Source organism: Rhipicephalus microplus, chromosome X (assembly GCF_043290135.1).
Source record: "Rhipicephalus microplus isolate Deutch F79 chromosome X, USDA_Rmic, whole genome shotgun sequence".
NCBI lineage: Eukaryota > Metazoa > Arthropoda > Arachnida > Ixodida > Ixodidae > Rhipicephalus > Rhipicephalus microplus.
In genome coordinates, this window is record NC_134710.1 from 382,209,323 (window position 1) to 382,230,286 (window position 20,964).

At 44.7% G+C, this 20,964-nt stretch overlaps 1 protein-coding gene across 2 annotated transcripts in view; it reads right to left on the reverse strand.

The window, feature by feature from the left end:
* The window catches only part of LOC119162298 (uncharacterized), a 77,364-nt gene that overhangs the window by 30,276 nt on the left and 26,124 nt on the right, over positions 1-20,964 (reverse strand). For both annotated transcript variants that reach the window (XM_075881628.1, XM_075881629.1), the window contains one exon: positions 8,656-8,811. In XM_075881628.1, the coding sequence (XP_075737743.1) occupies positions 8,656-8,811 (156 nt within the window). The remainder of the gene's footprint in view (positions 1-8,655; positions 8,812-20,964) is intronic.

The window sequence follows — 20,964 nt, forward strand, 5'->3', positions numbered from 1 at the left end:
AGTGCAATGTAACATTTTTGTATGTGAGTAGTACAAAAGTGATACAACTGATGAACTTGAGTATATTATTACGCGCACAATGCATATATTATTACCGATTCTTCACAACCACTAGCGATAACGCTGGAATATTCGTAGGCACATGTATAAATGCCGACGATCTATATCAGTGCCAGTGTATATTGCTGTAGTCTGACCTTCAGTATCCCGGCCACAAGTTCAGCCAAATACAGTAGAACACGGAAATATCGAACTCGAAGGGGATCGCGAATTAGTTCGATATATGAAAAATTCGATATAAAAAATAGAGGCGCCGTGAGGTTATCTTTAGCGGATCATTAGCTACAATAGGCGCATTCAAGAATGACAACTAATTCCGCATATACGCTACAACAGAATGATTTATTTGCATGAAAAAGATCGCTAAGCTTGGCCTGCTTCATTATTTTTGGAATGTTGAAGACGCTAGTCACGATCTTATCAAGGCTGTCTTGGTGCGACGACCCGGTTCCTTTTATGTGGCCGATACAATGACGAATGATGCCGACCACTGCTGCCACTTCAGCGGCAGAACACGCGCGTGTAGCCAGCGCTTCATCTGGACGATCCTCCTCGTTACATGAGCTGTCCGCTTGGGCATTACTGTTTGCTTTTGCTTACGCCAAGTTGTCCGCAGACACTTCGTGTGAAACTGCTGCTAAAAAGCGGGAGGATAACTTGCGAAACGCGTTATCTATGCACTCGTTGTCGTTGTCTTTCCCGGTTTCCGCAAGCTCCGCCATCTCGAAGCCTGCCTTGCGGAAGCAGTAGACCACTGTGTCCATCTTCACGACTCGCCATCAGGCAATGAAGATCTCCGCGGGAGAAAACTTTGCGGAGATTTCCGGCCACTCCTTCTTCAACCACGGCTCGGTGTCCTGGCTGCTGACAGCTTCGCTTTCGCCAGAATTGGTTTCGCTAATGATGTAGTAGCACTGCTTAAATTGGTGAAGCCACCCACTTTTGTCGGCGAAGTTGTTTCACCGAGTGCAGCGGCAAACCATTTGGCCTAGGCGATCAGCATCGTGCCATCCACCAGAAAGTTCTCCGTGCGCACTTCTAAAAACTGGTCATTGAGTGTCTTTTCTACATTCCCGTGGGCAGAAGCGCACACATGACAGGCTCCCGACGGTTGCTGCTTCGCCGCCTTTGCCTTGATATCTGCCTAGTTTTTCAACAAGGTACTGGAGTGCTCCGTGGTATCCCGAAGTTGTCCGCAACGGTCAAACATTTATCAGCCGTCTCAACATGTTGAATAGCCTTCAACTTCGTCACAATGTCAAGGGTCTTGTGCTTCTTGACGCTGGCATAGCTACACGAGAAGTCGACAATTCCAAGGAGCCCGCATCGATTTTGCACACCACGCACACAAAAGAGAAAGGCTGCACATGCAGGTGGACACCAAACACCTACCCCTGTGGGTGATGCGAAGACAATGGGAGCGGAAGCAACATAACGCTCCCAAAGCGATGGCCACCTGCGAGGGCAACAGCAAAAGGCGCGAGCTGTGGTTGGCTGATCAAAACTCACAAAAGAGAAACAAAAACTATAAGACAATGCGAAAGAAGGAGGCCGCCGGCTGCTTCGTTCCTGCTCTCCAAGCCGACGAGTATGCCGAGAAAACATGAGAGAGAGAAAAAAAATGAAAAAAAAGATTCTACAAGTTACAGATTGTGCAGTCCAAGCCCTCTAGCCCTAACGTTTTTTTCAAGCATTTCTGGTTGAGTTGGAGGCGTGGTGTCGCGCGGAGGTCGCCGGGCACTGCGAGTGCCAAAGCGCTGTTTCCAACTTGCACGCAGCGCCTTGCTGCCACGGAAGAGAGGGAGGAGGGGCGACTGCCAAACCTCACTTTCAAGCTCGCGCGGTGTTTGATATATTTGAAGGTGGGTAAAAATACCATTTCATATAAACATGCGAATTTTTGTACTTTTACAAAGAAATTTCAAGAAGATAACTTACGAGTTCGATATACACTAAAATTCTATATATGTGGATTCGATATAACTGTGTTTAACTGTAAACGGTTTCTTCTTAGACAAGTTGACTGTTGCCTTCATTTTAAATGTATAAATTATCATTGTATAATGGGATAAACGTAAAGAAATACTGCTGAAGAAGTGTTTGACAAGTCAGTTAACACATATCTGTTAATTAAACACATATTGCAAGCATCCTAAATCTACGGGGTGCCATGGCATGTTACAGCTGTAAAATATAGCTGTGGCAAAGATGGTAACTGCGATGTGTAGTGGCGGTAACAACCTTATCGAGAACTCTGGCAAACTTGTGACCTGGGCCTAGGCTGCCCCCGAAGAAGACCGGGCACCCTGTCTCATTGCAAGCTTACTGATGACCTACAGTTTACCCTGGAGATTGGAGCTCCGCAAAGCAGCTCCAATCTCCAGAAGAGAAATAAATCAGAGAATTATGCAAAATAAGCTTACAGTACCTGGAATACTTGGCCATTCATCATTAACCTTGTGAAATGAAGCGTAAAATCACCTTTCCTTTAGTGTATTGTACCAGTTTTTGCCTCTGTAGCGTGATTTTGGATTAACAAAGTTTGTGCGAATGCACTTCACTGATTCCAAAGTCTGTTCCCTTTAACTTGCCGGAAGCCTTCAACAAACGTGGTTTTTCTTTGGAACTTCTCTATGACAGGCCTTTTACTCGCTGCTGTATATCAGTCTAATCAATGACATTGTTCAATTGCTTCAGGGAGCAATGTTGAACTGTAGGTCACTGGAGCTGAAGGAAAATACTTTTCCCTCTGACTGTGCCCATGTTTCATTCTGATTATCCATAAAGCCATAAAAAATCAAAAATTATTTCTGCGAGACTTACTTCGAGGTTATCCTGACAACTTTTCATAGCCTTGCATTTGCACACAGTTTGAGCTGCAAATTGTTCAAGTTCTTTCTTGCCTGTTGCACCTAGGGCGGTGTTATTTTCTACACGTGTTATGCCAACTGGTGCTTAAGTGCCAGTTGCTTTTTTTGCACTGAAAGTATTTTTTTATTTATTTATTGTTGAAAGCCCTCATAGTTAGCTCAGATAGAACTAAGTTTATCAAGAATTGCAGAACCCTACATCAAAGGTAATGTTATGATGGCGTCAAACATTACTTTTTTTTCTATTTGTTGTGGCCTGGATATTGTTCTACATCTCCAGACAACAAGTGTTTTCAACATCTGTCCACACGTGACAACATTCGCACGCAAGGCCAACATATAGCAAAGCACTGAGCAAAGAACAGTGGTGGGATCTCGCGTTCCGTGGTGTGGCTGTCGGCCTTAGTGACGTTCGGGTGAGGCTCCTAGGAGGTGTCTCAGCCTCTCGCAGCAGTTTCGAACACCACAACAGCAGTACACCTTCTCAGTCCAGCCAACAACAATCCCCGGGATGCTATATAGGCACATGAGAAGGGCACTAGATGGGACGAGGTGGCTGATTTCATGGCGATGGTGACGGCAAAGAGGCTTACGTGTGGCTTCCCCAGCTGCTACGCAGGTATCGTCATGATTGAGCAACATCAACCGTGGAATTTGGACTTTCAGAAGACTACGACCAACAGAACCAAGCAACAATGCTCTACTCAGGTGACAACTTGCAAGGCCAATGTCATCAGACCATAGTTAGAGCTCAAGACATTGGCACTGTGTCGTGCTAAGCGAGGACTGAGAATTTTACAATCAGTTACCTTCTGGAAGCCTGTTAAGCGTATTTCTGGTGGGGGCAATGACTGTTGTTCATTGCTGCGTATTGTGTCCCGATTTCCTGACTTGTTATTAAATCATGCCTGCTGTGTTGCCCTGTGGCTTCCCATTGCATTTTCAAGACACCTGGCCCCGAGATCTGTTACACTTAGAATGAAGCACACGGCTGATATCTGTTCTGTCAGGTGTCACAATGATACTACCTGTTCACATTTTGTTCTTCAGTGTGCCAATAATCTGCAGATATGCATGTAAACAAAACGTGTCTGAGAACAATCACCGAGAAGCACGGCTGATACAAGGCATGCGCAATGCTGTGGTGCCTTTGGCATAAAGTTACTACTGCACACAGGTATATCCTTGCATTGATCAAACAGTGAGAGCCCAATGCTCACTGCACTGATGAGGTAGAATGTGTATGAATACCATATTTACTCACGTAATGACCCCCCCCCCTTTTTTTTTCAGAAAAGTTGATGCCAGTTTGGGCGAGGGTTCATTACGCGAGAAAAAAATGTCATGGGAGTTATTACACCAAAAATTTCGCATGTCGGTGTTGCCTGTTTTGGCCCACAAAGTGCGTGACGAATCTCTTTGTAGCCCGAAATTTTTTTCTCCCACAATCAACGCGCATGGACAGAAATGTCGTTCATTCGCTCAATTCCCATGCTTCAGCGCATGTTCGACTAACTTTAAATTTAAAACCAGCTAGCGTACCAGCCGAACGCACCCTGCGCAGCAGGTGTCCCCAACTAAGCACACAACGGCAAACCTGACAACAAAAACACAGTGTCAGATGGCGGCGCACAAACGTTGGCAGCACACAAGCAACACGCCATTGGCACGGTTGCGCGTTGCATGGCCTTCAAGATGGCAGGCGCATAGCGTGGACTCTATGATGGAGCGTTTTTTACGCCTCACGTCCGCCGTCGCGAAGGCCATGCACTTTTCGTGGCGAAGCTACTCTTAGTCTAACCTTGTCCTGCATCAGGCATAACCTGACACACAGACAGATAGACGGACACTTCGCTTTACTCATCATTTTCACTCTGTGGATATGCTGTAATTTTTTTCCTTTCTTTTTTTGCCGCTTTGCTCGTGTGGCGCTATAGGCAAAGAGGTTTCCCCTGCATTCGACAGATGGCGCTCTGCCGCAAAAGGTGTGACTTTTAAATTTTAATTGACATTGTCCAAGCTCGCGCTGCTCGCAACTGTTCATCACTTTGCGACATAATGGTTTGATTTCACACTGTTTCGATCGTCAATGGCACTGGTTCTCATACCAAAATAAATAATTGATACATAAAAAAACGTTGGGGGTGGGTTCATTATGCAAGTAAATACGATGCTCTCAATAAAATGACCTGTTGATTTACATGATGTTGTAGCTTTACATGTCACTGATTGCTCAATTTGAAAAAGAAAACAGAAATTCGAAAAGTGCCTGCCAACAATAACAATCCCTTAGCACCTGGGCATGAAGTAACAACTGTACGCACTATTGCATCGATTGAGCCCACCTACAACTACAACCCACAATGCAGCTGCCCAAAACAAGGAATCATCCTGAGATGTCCGACGCATGAATAATTCGTCGGCGCTTCCTCGTGCTATCTCATTGTGAAATTCACTTCCATATTCTATTGTATCTGAAAAAAATACTGATAAATTTCGTCTACTCACCATTTCGCGTTAGTCTTCATGAACTTGTCAAAATGTACTTTTTATCCCTACTCTTTTTTTTTATTGCCTGCGCATTTTACAAAATGTATCGTTTTATGTTCTCTCTATTCTGTTTTATTTGTACATGCGTTGATCTACTCTTTTGCTTCTTTTTTTATTATTAGCCACTATTTACTATTTATTAGCCACTATTTTACTGTGTTGCGAAGCTATAGGCGTACTTTTATTCATTTCATCCTGTATAATAATAAGTATTCACTATGTGTGATAATTTATTTTGTGATGCCCCCTTTACCCATTGCCTCCAACAAGGCCTGTAAGAATTTTTCAAATATATAAATAAATATACACTTCTGCACAGGTCATATCAGCTTGAGCACATTGTGACAGACAACTCGTAATGGTCTCGTAATGAGCCATGCTCTGAGAGCAAACGGACAGAGTTGACACGGTCGAAGAAAACCAAGCAACATTTATGAACTACTTTTACATCGACGATATTGTGAGCCAAATCAAATACACCACTAGTCATCAAGACACTAAAACAACCTCACACAATATTAAAATATATAGTCGAATGTAATTAGAACACACTTAATTCAAACTTTTGGTTAATTCGAACTCGCAATGAGGTCCTGTCAAAGCTATGTGTATACAAATGGGCGAAAACGCCCGGTAATTCGAACATGCAAACACTTGCGAGAGTTAATTCCAACATACCGCGCTCCCAAAATGCTCTCAGCACCCTGCCCAATTCCGCGGCGGCGCCTGCGACACTTCAACGCTGCGCAGGAAGGAAATGAAAAGGAAAGAAAAGGCTGCGGTGGAATGTTTACTCTTTCTGAAATGCCGATCTGCGACGTGCCCGTATCAAGCTTCTCCCTTTTCCGTCCCTGCCATATAAAGACCCTTCTCCTTTCAACGCCGCGCATGAAAAAAAAGCTGTTGCTGGGTTGAATAAATGTGTGGTTGAAGGAAAGAAAAAAGACGCTACCTTCTGCAGCCTTTTCCCCTTGCGGGAGCACGGCACTGTGCCTTGAGGGGGAGCGGGGTCTCTCACGCACCCGTGCCACGCTTCCTCCTTCTTTCCCGTCTCTGCCACGTAACCCTTCTTCTTTCAATTACGCGCGCGAAGCGAGCAAAAAAAAAAGCTGTTGAAGAGTGTTGGTTTTTTTTCAAATGCCGATCTGCTTCTCTCCGCGTGGAGACGCTCCTCCTTTCTCATCACGTGCTGGCCATGCTACGGCTGCGTAGCGGAGAAACTACCCAGTCGTTGTTGTCGTCGTCTTTAGAAAGTGTCGGCACTGGACATTTCCACGTGCAACTTCTCTTGCCAGGAAAATGCTGAAGCCGAAGTAAAAATGCTTTGAAAGCTGCGTGCGGAATTGATTGACTTGCTGCAAGGCAAACGTGTGCAGACGTGCATCACCGATTACATCAATTAATAACGGATGTCCTGTGATTTGTGAATAAATGTAAGTCTTCTGAAACTTCCCCCTCGTGTGTTAGCTCAATGCACATGCTCCACTGCATGGAGAGCCCTCCATTTATTTAGCTTTCATTAATTCGAACTTCTTTTAATTCGAATAAATTTTTGGGCCCCTTCGAGTTCAAATTATCAAGATTCGACTGTACTCAATCGACACAACAACAAACACAAGTAGCGCGAAGGTGGCGGGGCTAACGCTCGGCCCACCACAAGGGCCCACTGGAGATGACCTGCGAGGTAGCCCCTATGAACCCATCACATCACGAGTTCGCGCCGGTCGCCACACACCAAAGAGGCTCGCCAATCTTTTCTTTCCGGCCACCTAGCGCCTCTGCCAGGCGTAACTGCTGACACTACTGCGCTAAGCATAATGATGATGATGGTGAAGACTGCGTGCAAGTACTGTAGCACTTCCCCAGCAATAAACCCTAACTGCGACCTATGCTCGACGCATGTGTGTGCCATGAGGTGCAAACGACTTGTGAGGGTGCTAACACCCCCCCATACTTCCCCACAGGTCCCATAGTCGGGTAGTAAATTGCCATAACGTTATGTCTTTCAGTGACTGCTCATCATAAAAAGCTAGTTATAAAAGGTTTCAACTACTAATTTGTCGACAATAGGTTAGAAAAATGGTCAGTGGTGTAGCTTGTGCAAAATCAGAGCAGTTGATGATATTTGAATAATGCTTCGTAAAATGAAAGTGGGTGAGTGAAATCTGTATGGCTGAGCCACTGTGATCTTTGGTGATTGGAAAGTCCTGTGATAAACTGCAAACACTACACAGATATTGTTATGCAAGACACTTGCTCCATTAGTTTAATTCTCTTGCACAAAATCAGAAAAACATTTCAGGGTTCCTTAGTTGCCAGTAAAACTAAATTTCAGAAGAAAAAAACTGCCAAGAGAATAAATTTCAATTTTACGAAGGCGAACAGCACTTGTCCACATAGAGGCATGTCAGAGCTTTTTCATCTGGTAAGAACCCAATCAAGTGAATTTTTACTTGGTACCCACAAAATTGGGTGGACATTAAGTTCCAGTCGGCAAGATATCATTACCGTTCACAATTTTGCCAGAATAGTTGTCGGAAAGCTTTAAACAGCCCACAAGCTCAGCTTTTCCATATACTGGGAAAGTGTGCACAGCCAGCCGCTGAGATTCTTGCGGCACTTGGTGGTGATGGCAGATGGCCTTAAACCCCAACCACTGACCTATAGTAAACACTGCTAGTTAAGCAGCAAATTGTCTCTAGGAGGATAAGCTGTGATTATATGGAATCTGAGCTGCTTCATGCGTAACCTGAAGGCTGTGCAAATTCGGTGAGTTGTGTTTTCATCTACCTTACTTTCTTCACATCACAATTACTATACTATGCTTAATTAAGGCTGCACAAGCAATGTTTCCTGCATTCTTTGGCTTCATTATTTGCTGGTTTCTATGAAGGTTGTGTTGAACAAATACAATAGCTCTAAAGGCTTCATCCGTCATTCTTTTACTTTCCTATGTTCATCCGCATGAATAAACACCCAGCTGTTTTCTGCATGGTACGATTGTCTGCTAAGGCAGCATTGTTTTTAACATCTGAAAAATTTCCTCACTTGATTCATTCGCTTATAAGGAAGGGAACACTGCGCTTTATGCTTACTGTCAAGTTTGATAATATTTTATCAATAACTACTTACAAACAACCAAACCTCTTCAACATCGTAAAAAGCAGAGTCTTGCCTGGAAGCTGGCTCTCCTTCACCACGCCTTATTTTGACACCAGCACTGGGCACCTTGGCTGCATTCCAGTCATCTTTGCCCGTCTTGCCACCGGTGGCTTCAGGCTTCTTGGATGCTGAACAGTCATCACCGCGCACTTCGCCACCCGTGGAGGATCTGCAAAGGCCACATCACCTAAATTACATTCAGGGAGAAACGTGCAGCCACCTTAAAACCGAGAACTACCATCTGGGAAAGGGTTGCTAAGAAGAAGACCAAAATTATAATGCCAAATATAATCTAGCATGTACTGCCTCACAACCATGATCAAGAGCTATATAATATTGACCATAATATATAGCAAATATGTCACGCATTCAACGAAAATTGATACAGTGAGCAAAATAATAATAATTGTCCCCATACGAAAGGGGGAAGCGACCAAAAGCAACAAAACTGTAGCTTGAGTACACCTGAGGCCCAATATTCATGTGACATAATGGCAGAAAATGCAGTCAACAAATGACAATTGAAATAAATTTCACATACAAGTGTAATGAAACATGCAAGAAATAAATAAAAGGACAGAACTATGCAAGTTGCAACCAAAAAAAGAAGTAGTATTACTCCACAAGTATACCATACATATTGATGCAAAAACAAGAGACCGAAACACTATACCTTACAAAATATTTTCATACAATCTTTTTCATATTTGTTTAAAATCATTGGCAACAGAAATTAGAGGGCTTGATTTTCGTAGCCTTACGGGGAAGAGTCCATTTATCAGACTTGGAGAACCAACGACAACAGAGAAAGAAGTACTTGAGGAGCAGAAATGTGCCAGTGCTCGAAGTGATAGCATCACGGAGTGATGTGGCTTATGCCAACACTTGGCAGATGATGCTTTCGGTCTGTTGCCACCTTTTACATGTGCTTCTATAGACGCGACACATAAAAATCATGATAGCGCTTCGTACGCTGCAAAACTTTTCAAACTTTTGTGTGTAACATGAATAACTAAGATATTTCAGTGGCTGTTACCAACTGATACAGCTAGAGTTACGTTCGCAAAGTACCTGAAACAAGTGGCTAGTAATGACCTGAAGCAGACGATGTCAGGCGCATAGCACATCTCTTGCAAGGCCAACCATGCCTTTCCCTTCCAAGGGAACCCACACACCTTGTGAGGCCACCCATGCACGTGCGTGGGTGGCCTTGCAAGGGAAAGTTTTCCACAACACTCCTTGGTCTATGCCCCACAGGCTGTCACAAATCTCTTTGCAATATACCGGCTCAGTGGCTTCAGCGTCCTGTGCCTGCGGCACTGACTGTTCGCGTGCTTTTCAGGATTCGAGCAATGTTTCTTCAGGATGGGGCAGAAATGTGTTGTGCCGAACTGCAACAATGGTCACCCGTTTTGCAAGGAGAAGGTAATTACCTCAAAGTCCCTAGTGACTCGGTGAGGTTGGAAGTTTGGGCTCGCAGCATGCCTAGGAAAGATTGCAAGCTGACGCCTCATGACAAAGTTTGTTAGAATCATTTTTCGGACGGCGACTCTGCCACGCCATGTTATATGATATATATACTCCTGTTATATCATACTACATGACAATCATATAGTCTTTTTCTTTTCAAAGCAGCTTCCAGCAGTGTCATAGCTCTGTGGTCGAATAGCTATATGCCATTAAGAATGCGTGGGTGCGATTCCTAACTAGAACGAAAAACATCTACATTTCTCTCAATTTCGCAGTCGAGGACAACGCTGATTTTTCCTTCCCGACCAACCAACGACGATGACGATGACCTTTCTGCGAAACGAGCTCTACAATGCTGTCGCGTCCAAATTAGGAGCTGGCGAAGATGCACAGAAACGCACCAAGTAGAACATGAAACGCGAATGTCAGGACTTTTGATGTATTTCAGGTATATGACATATCAATACAGGCACGTGCTCATTTCACTAGTTTTCAGTCAAAAAGTTTTGCTGGAAAATTTCATCGAAGATTCTTAATTCACTGCTCAGCCAAACATAAAACTTTAACAAGAAACGACAAATTTTCAATTCATGATATGCATAGTATTTTTATTACCAGTGAAAAAGTGCTTGTATATTAGAATAAAAATCGTCAATCATTGATTTGTGCATAGATGCATGATAGGTGTGCTGTAGTACTGGGGGCAGAGCATGTATTTATTCTTAGGTTGTAACGGAGTATCGGCTGTACTTGCCCTCGATATCTTGTAGATTTTGAGCATGTCTCCACACGAATCTATCTGATTCGTTAACTCACCTTCGAAATTTTATTACTTTATACATGTTTGGGGGTCCATATCTATGTGTTTGTGTATTTATACATATGCAAACTGAAAAATTTTAGGTGGGGATTCGAACCTCCCAAAACTACCTACAACCCCCTCTCCCCTTGGATGTGCTAGGATAGCAGCTCAATACTACAAAAAGAATGGCTGCTGCAGTAAGTGAAGTGTAGCACAAAAAATGTAAAAAGGTATGAGATACTCATCCCCTCTAAAAACTAAAGCAACCCCTTTCTAAAAACTGAAGCAACCCCTTAAGTCTTACCACTACAGAAGAATGCCTAGTTGGGCAAGTTGGTACTGATGCATAATGTACTGCGCAAAACGGAAACATGAAGTAGAGAAAAAGGACAGACAAGTGCAGACTATCAACTGGAGCTTTATTGCAAGAACAAGGCAATATATAAAGGAAAGGATGAAAAGCAAGGGAGGGCAAAGGGGGAGGAGAAAAAGGCAATACGGGTCAAATCAATAAAACCTAGGCAACAACAGGAATAGCACACACATCATACAAAACCTAGAAAGCTCAACTCCTTATCATGAATGACCACAGAGGGAGCACTGAGGCACGACTCAGAAATCTTGTGAATATGGACAGCCTCAATAAGTTGCGCACTCTTTGGTTTTTATGCCAAAAGAACACAGAAGTATTATCAAAGAGCGGCACGCAGTCGCATTCCCTACAGTGGGCTGCTAGATGAAGGCCAGAGTGGCCTTTCAGATAATTAAAATGTTCTCGAAGTCTAACATTTAGACAGCGACCTGTATGACCCATGTATACACGATTGTATGACAAAGGTATGGAGTATTGATTGATTGATTGATATGTGAGGTTTAACATCCCAAAACCACCATATGATTATGAGAGACGCTGTAGTGGAGGGCTCCGGAAATTTCAACCACCTGAGGTTCTTTAACGTGCACCCAAATCTGAGCACATGGGCCTACAACATTTCCGCCTCCATCGGAAATGCAGTCACCGCAGCCGGGTTTCGAACCCGCAACCTGCGGGTCAGCAGCAGAGTACCTTAGCCACAAGAACACCGCGGCGGCGCCAAACATATAGATAGACAACACCAGTGATACAAGATACATAATTATGAATATGTCTATCATTACATGTATATTGCTGCACATATATCCAATTCGCGACTCGTCTTTCTACTTTGGCACATAAAGTGGATAACTTGTTGGTGGCAGGAACGGCCACTCGGACGTCATATCTTAATGCCACCTTTTTTAGGCGGTGGGTAAAACCGTGAACATATGGAAGAACAGCAAATTTCTTATGCTTCGCCTTCTCATCCAAGTTGCAACCAACACAAAGGCCTCGTTTCATTTTCTTAATCAACTTTTCGCAAACCTTTAACAATACATTCCAGGGGAAGCCTGCTCGTCTAAGTACCACTACGTGCCTTTCACGCGGAGGACACTGCCAGTTTGTTTCATCTAAACCTAAGTGTCCTTGTTCAGCAGCATTTGTGTAATGACACTCGCGCACAGAACATACAACGCATGGAGCCATGTACTTGCGACTTAACCTTCATATGGAACGTGATGGCACGGGTACTGTTTGCATGGACTGTCCACAAAATCATTATAAAAGAAAAGAGCTGCGGTCTAAGATGACATGAACGCATGGCGATAGCTTGAGACATGGCACATCCATACTGGTGGCCACGAATTCGTTTGGCGACATTGTGTGCCGAATCAAGTGAATAGGACCCCCGCACTGCAATCATGAATTCCGGTCACCGCATTTCCGGTGACCGGTTTTCTGCAATTCCGGGCACCCCATTAGAAATATTGCTATTCAACTTTGTCGCAAAACACACCCATCGTGCAGGGATGGAAGCCGGCTACAGAATTTTGGAGCAGCTTTGGGAGCCAGAATAATGCAGTTTTTGAGCAGCTTTGAAGCAGTAAAAGGGAGTTTTCGAGCAGCTCTGGAACAGCAAAAGGTGTGTTTTGGAGCATCAAAATTTAGATTTGGAGCAGATTTCTCGGGCCACAGATCACTGTTAATTAGAATTTTCGCTTTCTGATAAAAAAACATTTCAGTGGTTCTTGATGATTGATATGTGGGGTTTAACGTCCCAAAACCACTACAGTCGCCGACCGATTTTTCGGACCTGGCGGGGACCGAAAAAAAGTACGAAAAATCGAACAGTCCGAAAAATTCGTTTTCGCCAAAAATCTGAAGTTTATTGCATCAGGCAGGTTTAAAAAAGTCCTTGATGCTGCCTTGCCTAAAACTACGCTTGGAGGCAATTTGGTTTGCCCGTATTTGCGCCAAGGTGACATCGTCGCCGTAAACGCTCGACAAAATTGTCACCGCGTTGGCGATCTCCGACGGCTGCGGGCGGTCGTCGTTGTCATTCGACGACAACGACGACCGCCATCCGGCGTCGACCGTCATCCAGCGACATCTAGCTGCGAACGTCCACTCTCTATTAGCTTGATTATGGGAGCTTTCTTCTCCATCGTCAGGGTCGTATACTTCCCACGCTTCTTCACACCACCTGGCTCCCGCGATGGCACAGATAGCGGAGCCATGGTACCGAGAACACAAAATTCGACGCCGCAGATAGCCGCTGCGAAGCACACAACGTCTCGACGCTACGCGACACAACACGTGCAGAATGGCCACTGAAACAAGCTGCAACGACAATAAAAGAATCCTTCTTTCGCCTCCTCCCCGTGCGATGTGATGACGATAGTGCTGACCAAAGACGAAAAAACGGCATCCATCACCGCGTCTTTTAAAAAGCAAACACGGCCTCCGAAACCTAAAATATGGCGTGCGCATTCCAATGTCGGAGGCAGGAAAGGCATCTGAAGACCAAGCTTAGCCAAGCCGACGGAAAATCCAACATGGCGGCGTTCACAATGGCTTGGAGCGTGGCACAAAACGAGCGATTTAGTCCGAAAAATCGAACTTTCAGGGGCAAATTCGCCCGAAAAATTGGTCGAAACAATGCATTAGCTCTATGGGATCCCTGACGGTGCATTTATGAAGTCCGGAATATCCAACAAGTCCGAATTTTTGGAGTCCGGAAAATCGGTCGGCGACTGTATATGATTATGAGAGACGCCATTTCAGTGGTTCTTACTAAGCATGCAATACTGATTAAGTGTCCAGACTTACCATAAATTCATATATAGTAAACCTTAAAACATCAAAAGTAAAAGCCGAGCAACTTAAAGAAAAAACATAGGCGGCGTTCTGAACAGCCACTAGATCTTAACCTAATAAAAAGTAATCCTAAAATGATGCAATGTTCACAATGTTATTAAAATGCCACATCCAATATGAACAGCCACTAAAGACTAGAGATGAGCTACTATAAAATAGAAGTTATTTTCAGACTAAACTCATAGGGTTCCATAAAAAAATGTAAAAAACTTGAATTCCGGTCATTGAAGTGCCGCAGCGACATGAGAACCACGAGAAAATTTAGAAGCGCTCATCGCACCATTGCTAGACAATTAAGTGAAAAATTTTTTAATACCATGGAAATTATATAGACACTCGATGGGTTTTCGTCGTCGCCGCCACGTTCCACGTAAACTACAAGTTGGTACCATCTTCAGCACATCGTATATTCGAACCACGTGTAAAATTGTGCAAGCTGAGGTAATGTGCACTGCTCAAGCAAACATTAAACGCGAAAGCCGATATTCGTCACTCCGAGGGCAGTTATAGCTGTGAGTGTCGCAATGTCAGATCCAAAAGAGTTAGCTGTCAGCCTTCGTAATGCCATGGGGTCATGAAGTCGACAAACGCAGTAGTCTCTGTTTTCATGAGTGAACGTTTCATTTGGGCTAACCTGTTCCTGAAAAACGAAATGTCATTCTACAAGGAATACATGCTATAGACTGATAGCAGTGAACATAGAGCCATCATAATTTACCACGCAGCAAAATTCGGCAGCATTTATAGATACGCCATTAAAGATTTCAGCGTTATCACTAGCGGCCACGTGAATTCCAGAACAAACTATAATGTACGCATTGCGCACGTAATCTCATCGAAGGGTTCTAAATTTATCTAGACAGTCCCCAGTCATTCGGGTGCAGTTTGCGCAAGGCAGCGTTACAAGAGTAATGGTGCCTTGCGCAAATATAAATAGAAAGGAGCGCTTGCAGCATCACCATTACATTATAAATCGTTGCTATGCAGTCATTGGTTTGCTGATGACACTGATCTTTAATTTATTTCGTATGGCAGAAAAAGCATGCCCGCTATTTGTTTATGGTGTGGGCTGAGGGTTTGCTTTTCATACCTCACAATAAAAAATGTACGGCAAAAAGCTCGCTGCACGTTGCCGAGCAACCATCGAGCACAGCATGCGCTCGACGGTTGCTCAGCAATGGTGTGATTGAGTTTTTTGCAACAGCACAGCCGTCTTTATAGTTTGTCTAACAGCTTTGCTGTTAAAACTTGCATAGAGTGGCATAATGAGGCATGCACACAAATGTGACCTTAACAAGAATCATGGAATCGGTTCACGTAACACAAATGAGATTGATGCTTGATCCGAAATATGACGTTTGATATGGACGCGAAATTTTATACTGATGCTGCTGCGTCCTTTGTGTAGCCCCCGTGTGTTGCTCGGTCGATGTGAGAACTTTGACTAAATTTGGCGTTGCATGCTCAAATTGCCATTTAGGCGCGGTTTGGCACAGCACTTCCACCCCTGTAAACCTGAATGCGCGAGCGTCTACCATACAGTTGATAAGGGGCGTTAACAGAGCACAGTGGCAAAATGAACGAGAATATGTGCATCCCTGCGATGAACAGTCCTATGCAGCTGTCTTCTGCTAGGCTGCCGCAGATAACTGCGACATGTCTACAGCGTTACAGCGGGCATTGAATTACAGCAGACCTCGACACAGGCCCGGATTAACAGTGCAGAAGGCCCGGTTCAAAAAAAATAAGTGGGGGGCCCTTGTCCCACCCCCTTTTTTTCCAAATTTGTCATCTGGTCACACTTGAGACTTGACACTTTTGATACTTAGCAGCAAAGAGCCTCTTCGGAGTGTTTAATATCAGCTTGGCATTTTCTTTCTCGCGGCGTACATGGAAAGATTGTCATTGTAATAATTATCTAAATCAGGAGACGAAAACTAATTGACAGCATTAAAATTTGTATGGTTTGTTCAATCATACTGAAAAAGGACTAAACTGTAAGAGAAGTTGAGACAAAAAAAAAATGCATGCTACACTTAGAAGTGCAGTCTAAGCACCATGTGTGTTTCTTCCATTCGTCTTAACCTAGTGCGTTGGTTACCCTTATTTCAAGAGAGTACATCATCCTTCAAAAATCAGGGAGTGCCTTTCTGAACAATAGCTTCCTCTATGTGCTTCAGCTTCTCTGATTCGGTAGCGCACGGTTTAGTTGCCTGCGTGCGAGCACTGGCGAAGTTGGCAGGTGGGCCTTTTTTGTTTAAACTATAATAAAAGCATACTATAGCCCACCTACGTGTCAGCTGTATACCTGTTATTTCCATTCAGCACATTAAACAATATTTCAGACTGGAACCACTTTCTATGCGCCTTCGCATTGCGTGTTGGACCGTAGCTGATAAAATTTTCATCGGGCTGCTCTATGTGTCCATTCGCTGGATCACTTCCTTCCTTTTACACGATGCATGAATTAGGATTAGGATGTTTTTAGGGTACCTGGCGGATCTATCCTTGCATAATTTGCAGGCAGTTCCCCGGCCGGTTTCTTCCTTGCTAATTGTAACTAATGTATTTGTTTTAACTTAGCACGAGCAGGCCCTTCGAAATTCTTGCGTAGCGCGACTTAACCCTGCATAAGCCAGGGCCTCTGCACTATTCCACATGCAGTACTGTGCCGGTACCCCTATCTCACTGCACCATACCCCAACATAATTGTCACTCACCACCAGTCACATGCGAAGTTTGTATAATTCAAAAACTTCAAGAGAATTCGTTACACCTGCTTCCTAAAAATCTAGTGACCACGCTGAAACACAATATCAGTTACGCTGTTGCAAGGCGAGCCTAAACATTGTAGTCCCTTAAATAAACATCACCGTTCCTTTTTAAGCTCAGGACACTTAAGCAAATAGTGTTCTATATCTTCACTTCCCTGCAATTCGGGCACAACGGCGTCGCAGAGACTTCTGTTAATCTGCCTAACTTCATTATAACTAGTCCTCATTTACCATCAACATCTTATATTATGCTGCTTCCCAAATCTATTGGTGCAGCGCCATTGCAAGCCAGCAAACGCTTGTTTATGGCAACAATTTGTACTACAAATGTAGTTTTTTTTATTAAGTTTCAAAAGTCTTGGCCGGTGTGTATGTATTGTTTATATATATTGTGAGACGACATCAGGTACGAAGAAGTGACCATTGTATTTTCAACACAGATGCGTCAGCCAGCAACCGAACACGCTGCGAGAGAGTACGATGATGATGATCACGACAATTCGTATGCACAGGTGAAAATGATGAACTGCACAGTCAGCGCTCACACTATTTCCCCCCTACACAAAAGCGGTCAGCAAGACGCCCATTTAGTAAGGGTACAAGCGTCAGATATAAGGCTTGAGGCGAGACAGATGGACGATCTCCATCCCGCAACGACAACGATCAGAAGCCGAAGTGACCGGAGCAACGCAATAATTCACGGCCGATGTTCGTTCAAGCACGGTGTAAGGACCACAGTATCTGTAAACGAACTTTTCACAGAGGCCGGGTGCGCAAACAGGTGTGTACAGGTGCATTTCGTCGCCTGGGTAGAATGACACAACTCGACGTGTCGCATCACAACAAACTTTTCGCTGGGCCTGAATGATAGAGATATTGGCGCGGGCAATTGTGCGGCAGTGGTTGACACGGGCAGCGAACTCTTCCGGAACGAATGCAAATGGGACAGAGGACGTGGACAAGCAGCTGGTTTCTAGAACAAGAGATGGTGTATGGCCATGCACAAAAAAAACGGGCTGTAACTTATAGTGCATTGAATGGTAGTGTTGTCGGTGAACGTAACAAAAGGTAGTATTGTGTCCCAGTTCTAGTGATCGGAGGGATATACATAGTGATGATGTCTGACAAAGTTATATGAGAGCGCTCAATGAGACCGTTCGTTCGCGGATGATATGCGGAGGTGGTCTTATGAATGGTGTGAGAGGCCTGTAGGACTTCAGCGAGCACATTAGAAAGAAATGTCTTGCCACGGTCACTCAAAACAGGAGGGACGCCGTGGCGCAAGATAACGGCACACAGAACAAAGTCAGCCACTTCAGAGTCAGCACCAGAAGGAAGAGCTACCGTCTAAGTGTAGCGAGTAAGATGGTCTACGGTAGTAACAATCCAACGGTGACCGGCGGGGGTAAATGGAACGGGTCCGTATAAGTCTATACCACCGAACTCGAAGGGAGCGGATGGGCACGGGAGAGGTTGTAGAGGGCTGGTGGGAAGAAATGTCGAATGTTTTCGGTGCTGACATGACAAACAGGAAGTGACGTAATTGGAAACACTAGTGGAAAGGACAGGTCGGAAGCAGAAAGTCTTAATGCGATCGCAGGTTTTAAGAAAACCCAAATGGCCAGTCGACAAGTCGTCATGAAAGGTTTTTAAAACTTGGAGTCGAAGTGAGCGAGGTATGGCAGGAACCCATCGGCTACCGAGAGGATGGTAAATTTGCCGAAGTAGTGCCCCATCACGAAGTTCGAAACGCACAAGTTGTCATCGTAAGCGGCTGTTGGGATCACAGGACAAGCCGGTGAGTCTATTGATGATTGTGCGGCAGTATCTGTCTGCAAGTTGGAGTGAGGTGAAGTCTGCGGACTGAAGGAGGTCATCCGGTGCACTAAACTCGATAGGACTAAGACTGGCCATCTGCATGGTCTCTTGGCTGGGAGGTGCTGCGCAGCAGGTAGATGCATCATGATTTCGCGACAGCGGACAGCGTGCCAAAGCGTCGACATCTTGGTGTTTTCGAACCAACCAGTATATGACACTGTAGTCATACATACTCCTGTAGTCGGAGCACCCAACGACCGAGGCGTCCTGACAAGTTCTTTAAAGAGGACAACCAACAGAGCGCATGATGATCCGCATGATGATCCGGCCATACAAATAAGGGCAAAATTTTTGCACAAACCACACGATAGCCAGACATTCTTGTTCTGTGATGCTGTAATTCCGTTCTGCTGGAGAGAAAGTACGGCTCACATAAGCCATGACTTGCTCTTGCGAAGCCAGGTCACGCTGCAGCAGGACAGTGCCGATTCCATGCTTACTTGCGTCAGTGTGTAATATAGTAGGGGCTTTGGGATCAAAATAGTGAAGAACTGGCCCTGATGTACGACATCGCTTCAGGGTCTGGAAAGCAGCTTCACAGTCTTCTGTTTAAATAAATGATGCACTTGTGATCAGGAGTTTGTGAAGAGCATGCACGATAGTGGCAAAATCACGGACAAACCGGTGGAAGTAAGTGGCTAAGCTGAGAAAGCTGCGAAGGTCTTTTAGCGTGGTGGGTTTAGGAAAGTGCAACACAGCGGCCACCTTGTCGGGATCAGGTTTAATGCCAAGCTTGCTGACAACGTGGCCTAGCACTTTGATGCTGCGGCTCGCAAACCTGCACTTCTTGGTATTTAGTTGGAGACCGACTTTGGCTAGACATGCGAGCACCTCGTCTAGACGTTCTAGGTGTTACGAGAAGCTGGATGAAAATATGACAATGTCGTCCAGGTAACAAAGACAGGTCTTCCATTTTAGGCCCCGCAGCACCGTGTCGATCATTCACTCAAATGTAGCTGGATCATTGCAGAGTCCAAAAGGCATCAAATTGAATTCGAAGAGGCCATCAGGAGTAGCAAATGCTGTCTTCTCTTCATCATACCCATGCATCAGGATCTGCCAATAGTCAGATTGTAGGTCGAGGCTTGAACAGTATTCTGCACACTGTAAGGTGTCTAAGGCATCGTCAATCTGAGGCATAGAATATACACCCTTCCTGGTGATTTTGTTTAGTGTCCTGTAAACACAAAATCGCACTGATCCATCCTTTTTGTTAACTAGGACAACAGGAGAAGACCAAGGGCTTGCTGAAGGCCTGATAACACTACGTGCAAGCACGTCATTGACTTGGTTCTGATAACCTTGCGTTCTGAAGACGACACACGGTAGGGGCAACGGCGAATGATACGAGACCCGTCTGTGGCGATGCGATGAGAGGCTGCCGTAGTGTGACCCAAGCCATTCGAACAAACGTCAAAACAAGTCTGGTGTTTCGTTAAAAGGGCCATTAAGTCATTAGTTTGCGTTGGATTGAAGTATGGACTCAAAGTGGCTTTAAGCACATTAGATGAGCCTCCTGGTGGTGTACACTTAGCGACTGACGACGGAGACGATTCAGTGACTACACATACCGGTGCTATGTCAATAAGGCTGGCAATAGTGGACCCCTCTCGCAGTAGTTGTGGCTCTGTTGTCATGTTGTAAGCGGTGAGACTGGCATGACCATGCAAAAACTGCACTTAACAACAGGCGATGGTGATTCCTTGGAGAATGCAGCGTTGATCAGGGACAACTACTGCGTCACCGACAATGGTATCGCTTGACCTAATGATGAGGATGCGTTCTTGGGCTGGGGGCGGTACAAAATCTGCAGCTGCTACAAGGTGAGGCGACGAGAAATCGTAAGCACTAGAATGCTCAGTGTCCATAATGCAAATAACGGGCGAGCCACATGAAATGACAGCGGAAGCAGCTGACAGGAAGTTCAATCAGATGAGCACATGAAGAAAGCACAGCAAGTTGTGTATGGTGACGAATTTCGTCGATCAGAACACGAACAGTGTATTTTCCAATGGGGTAAACTTGATTGTCATTAGCATCCCATAACACTGGACCAACAAATGGAGTTTGCACATTTCGTAGACGATGACATAGTTCGCGATCAATAACCGAAATGGCGGCTCCAGTGTCCACAAGTGCGTCAACTGAAATGCCTTCTACACA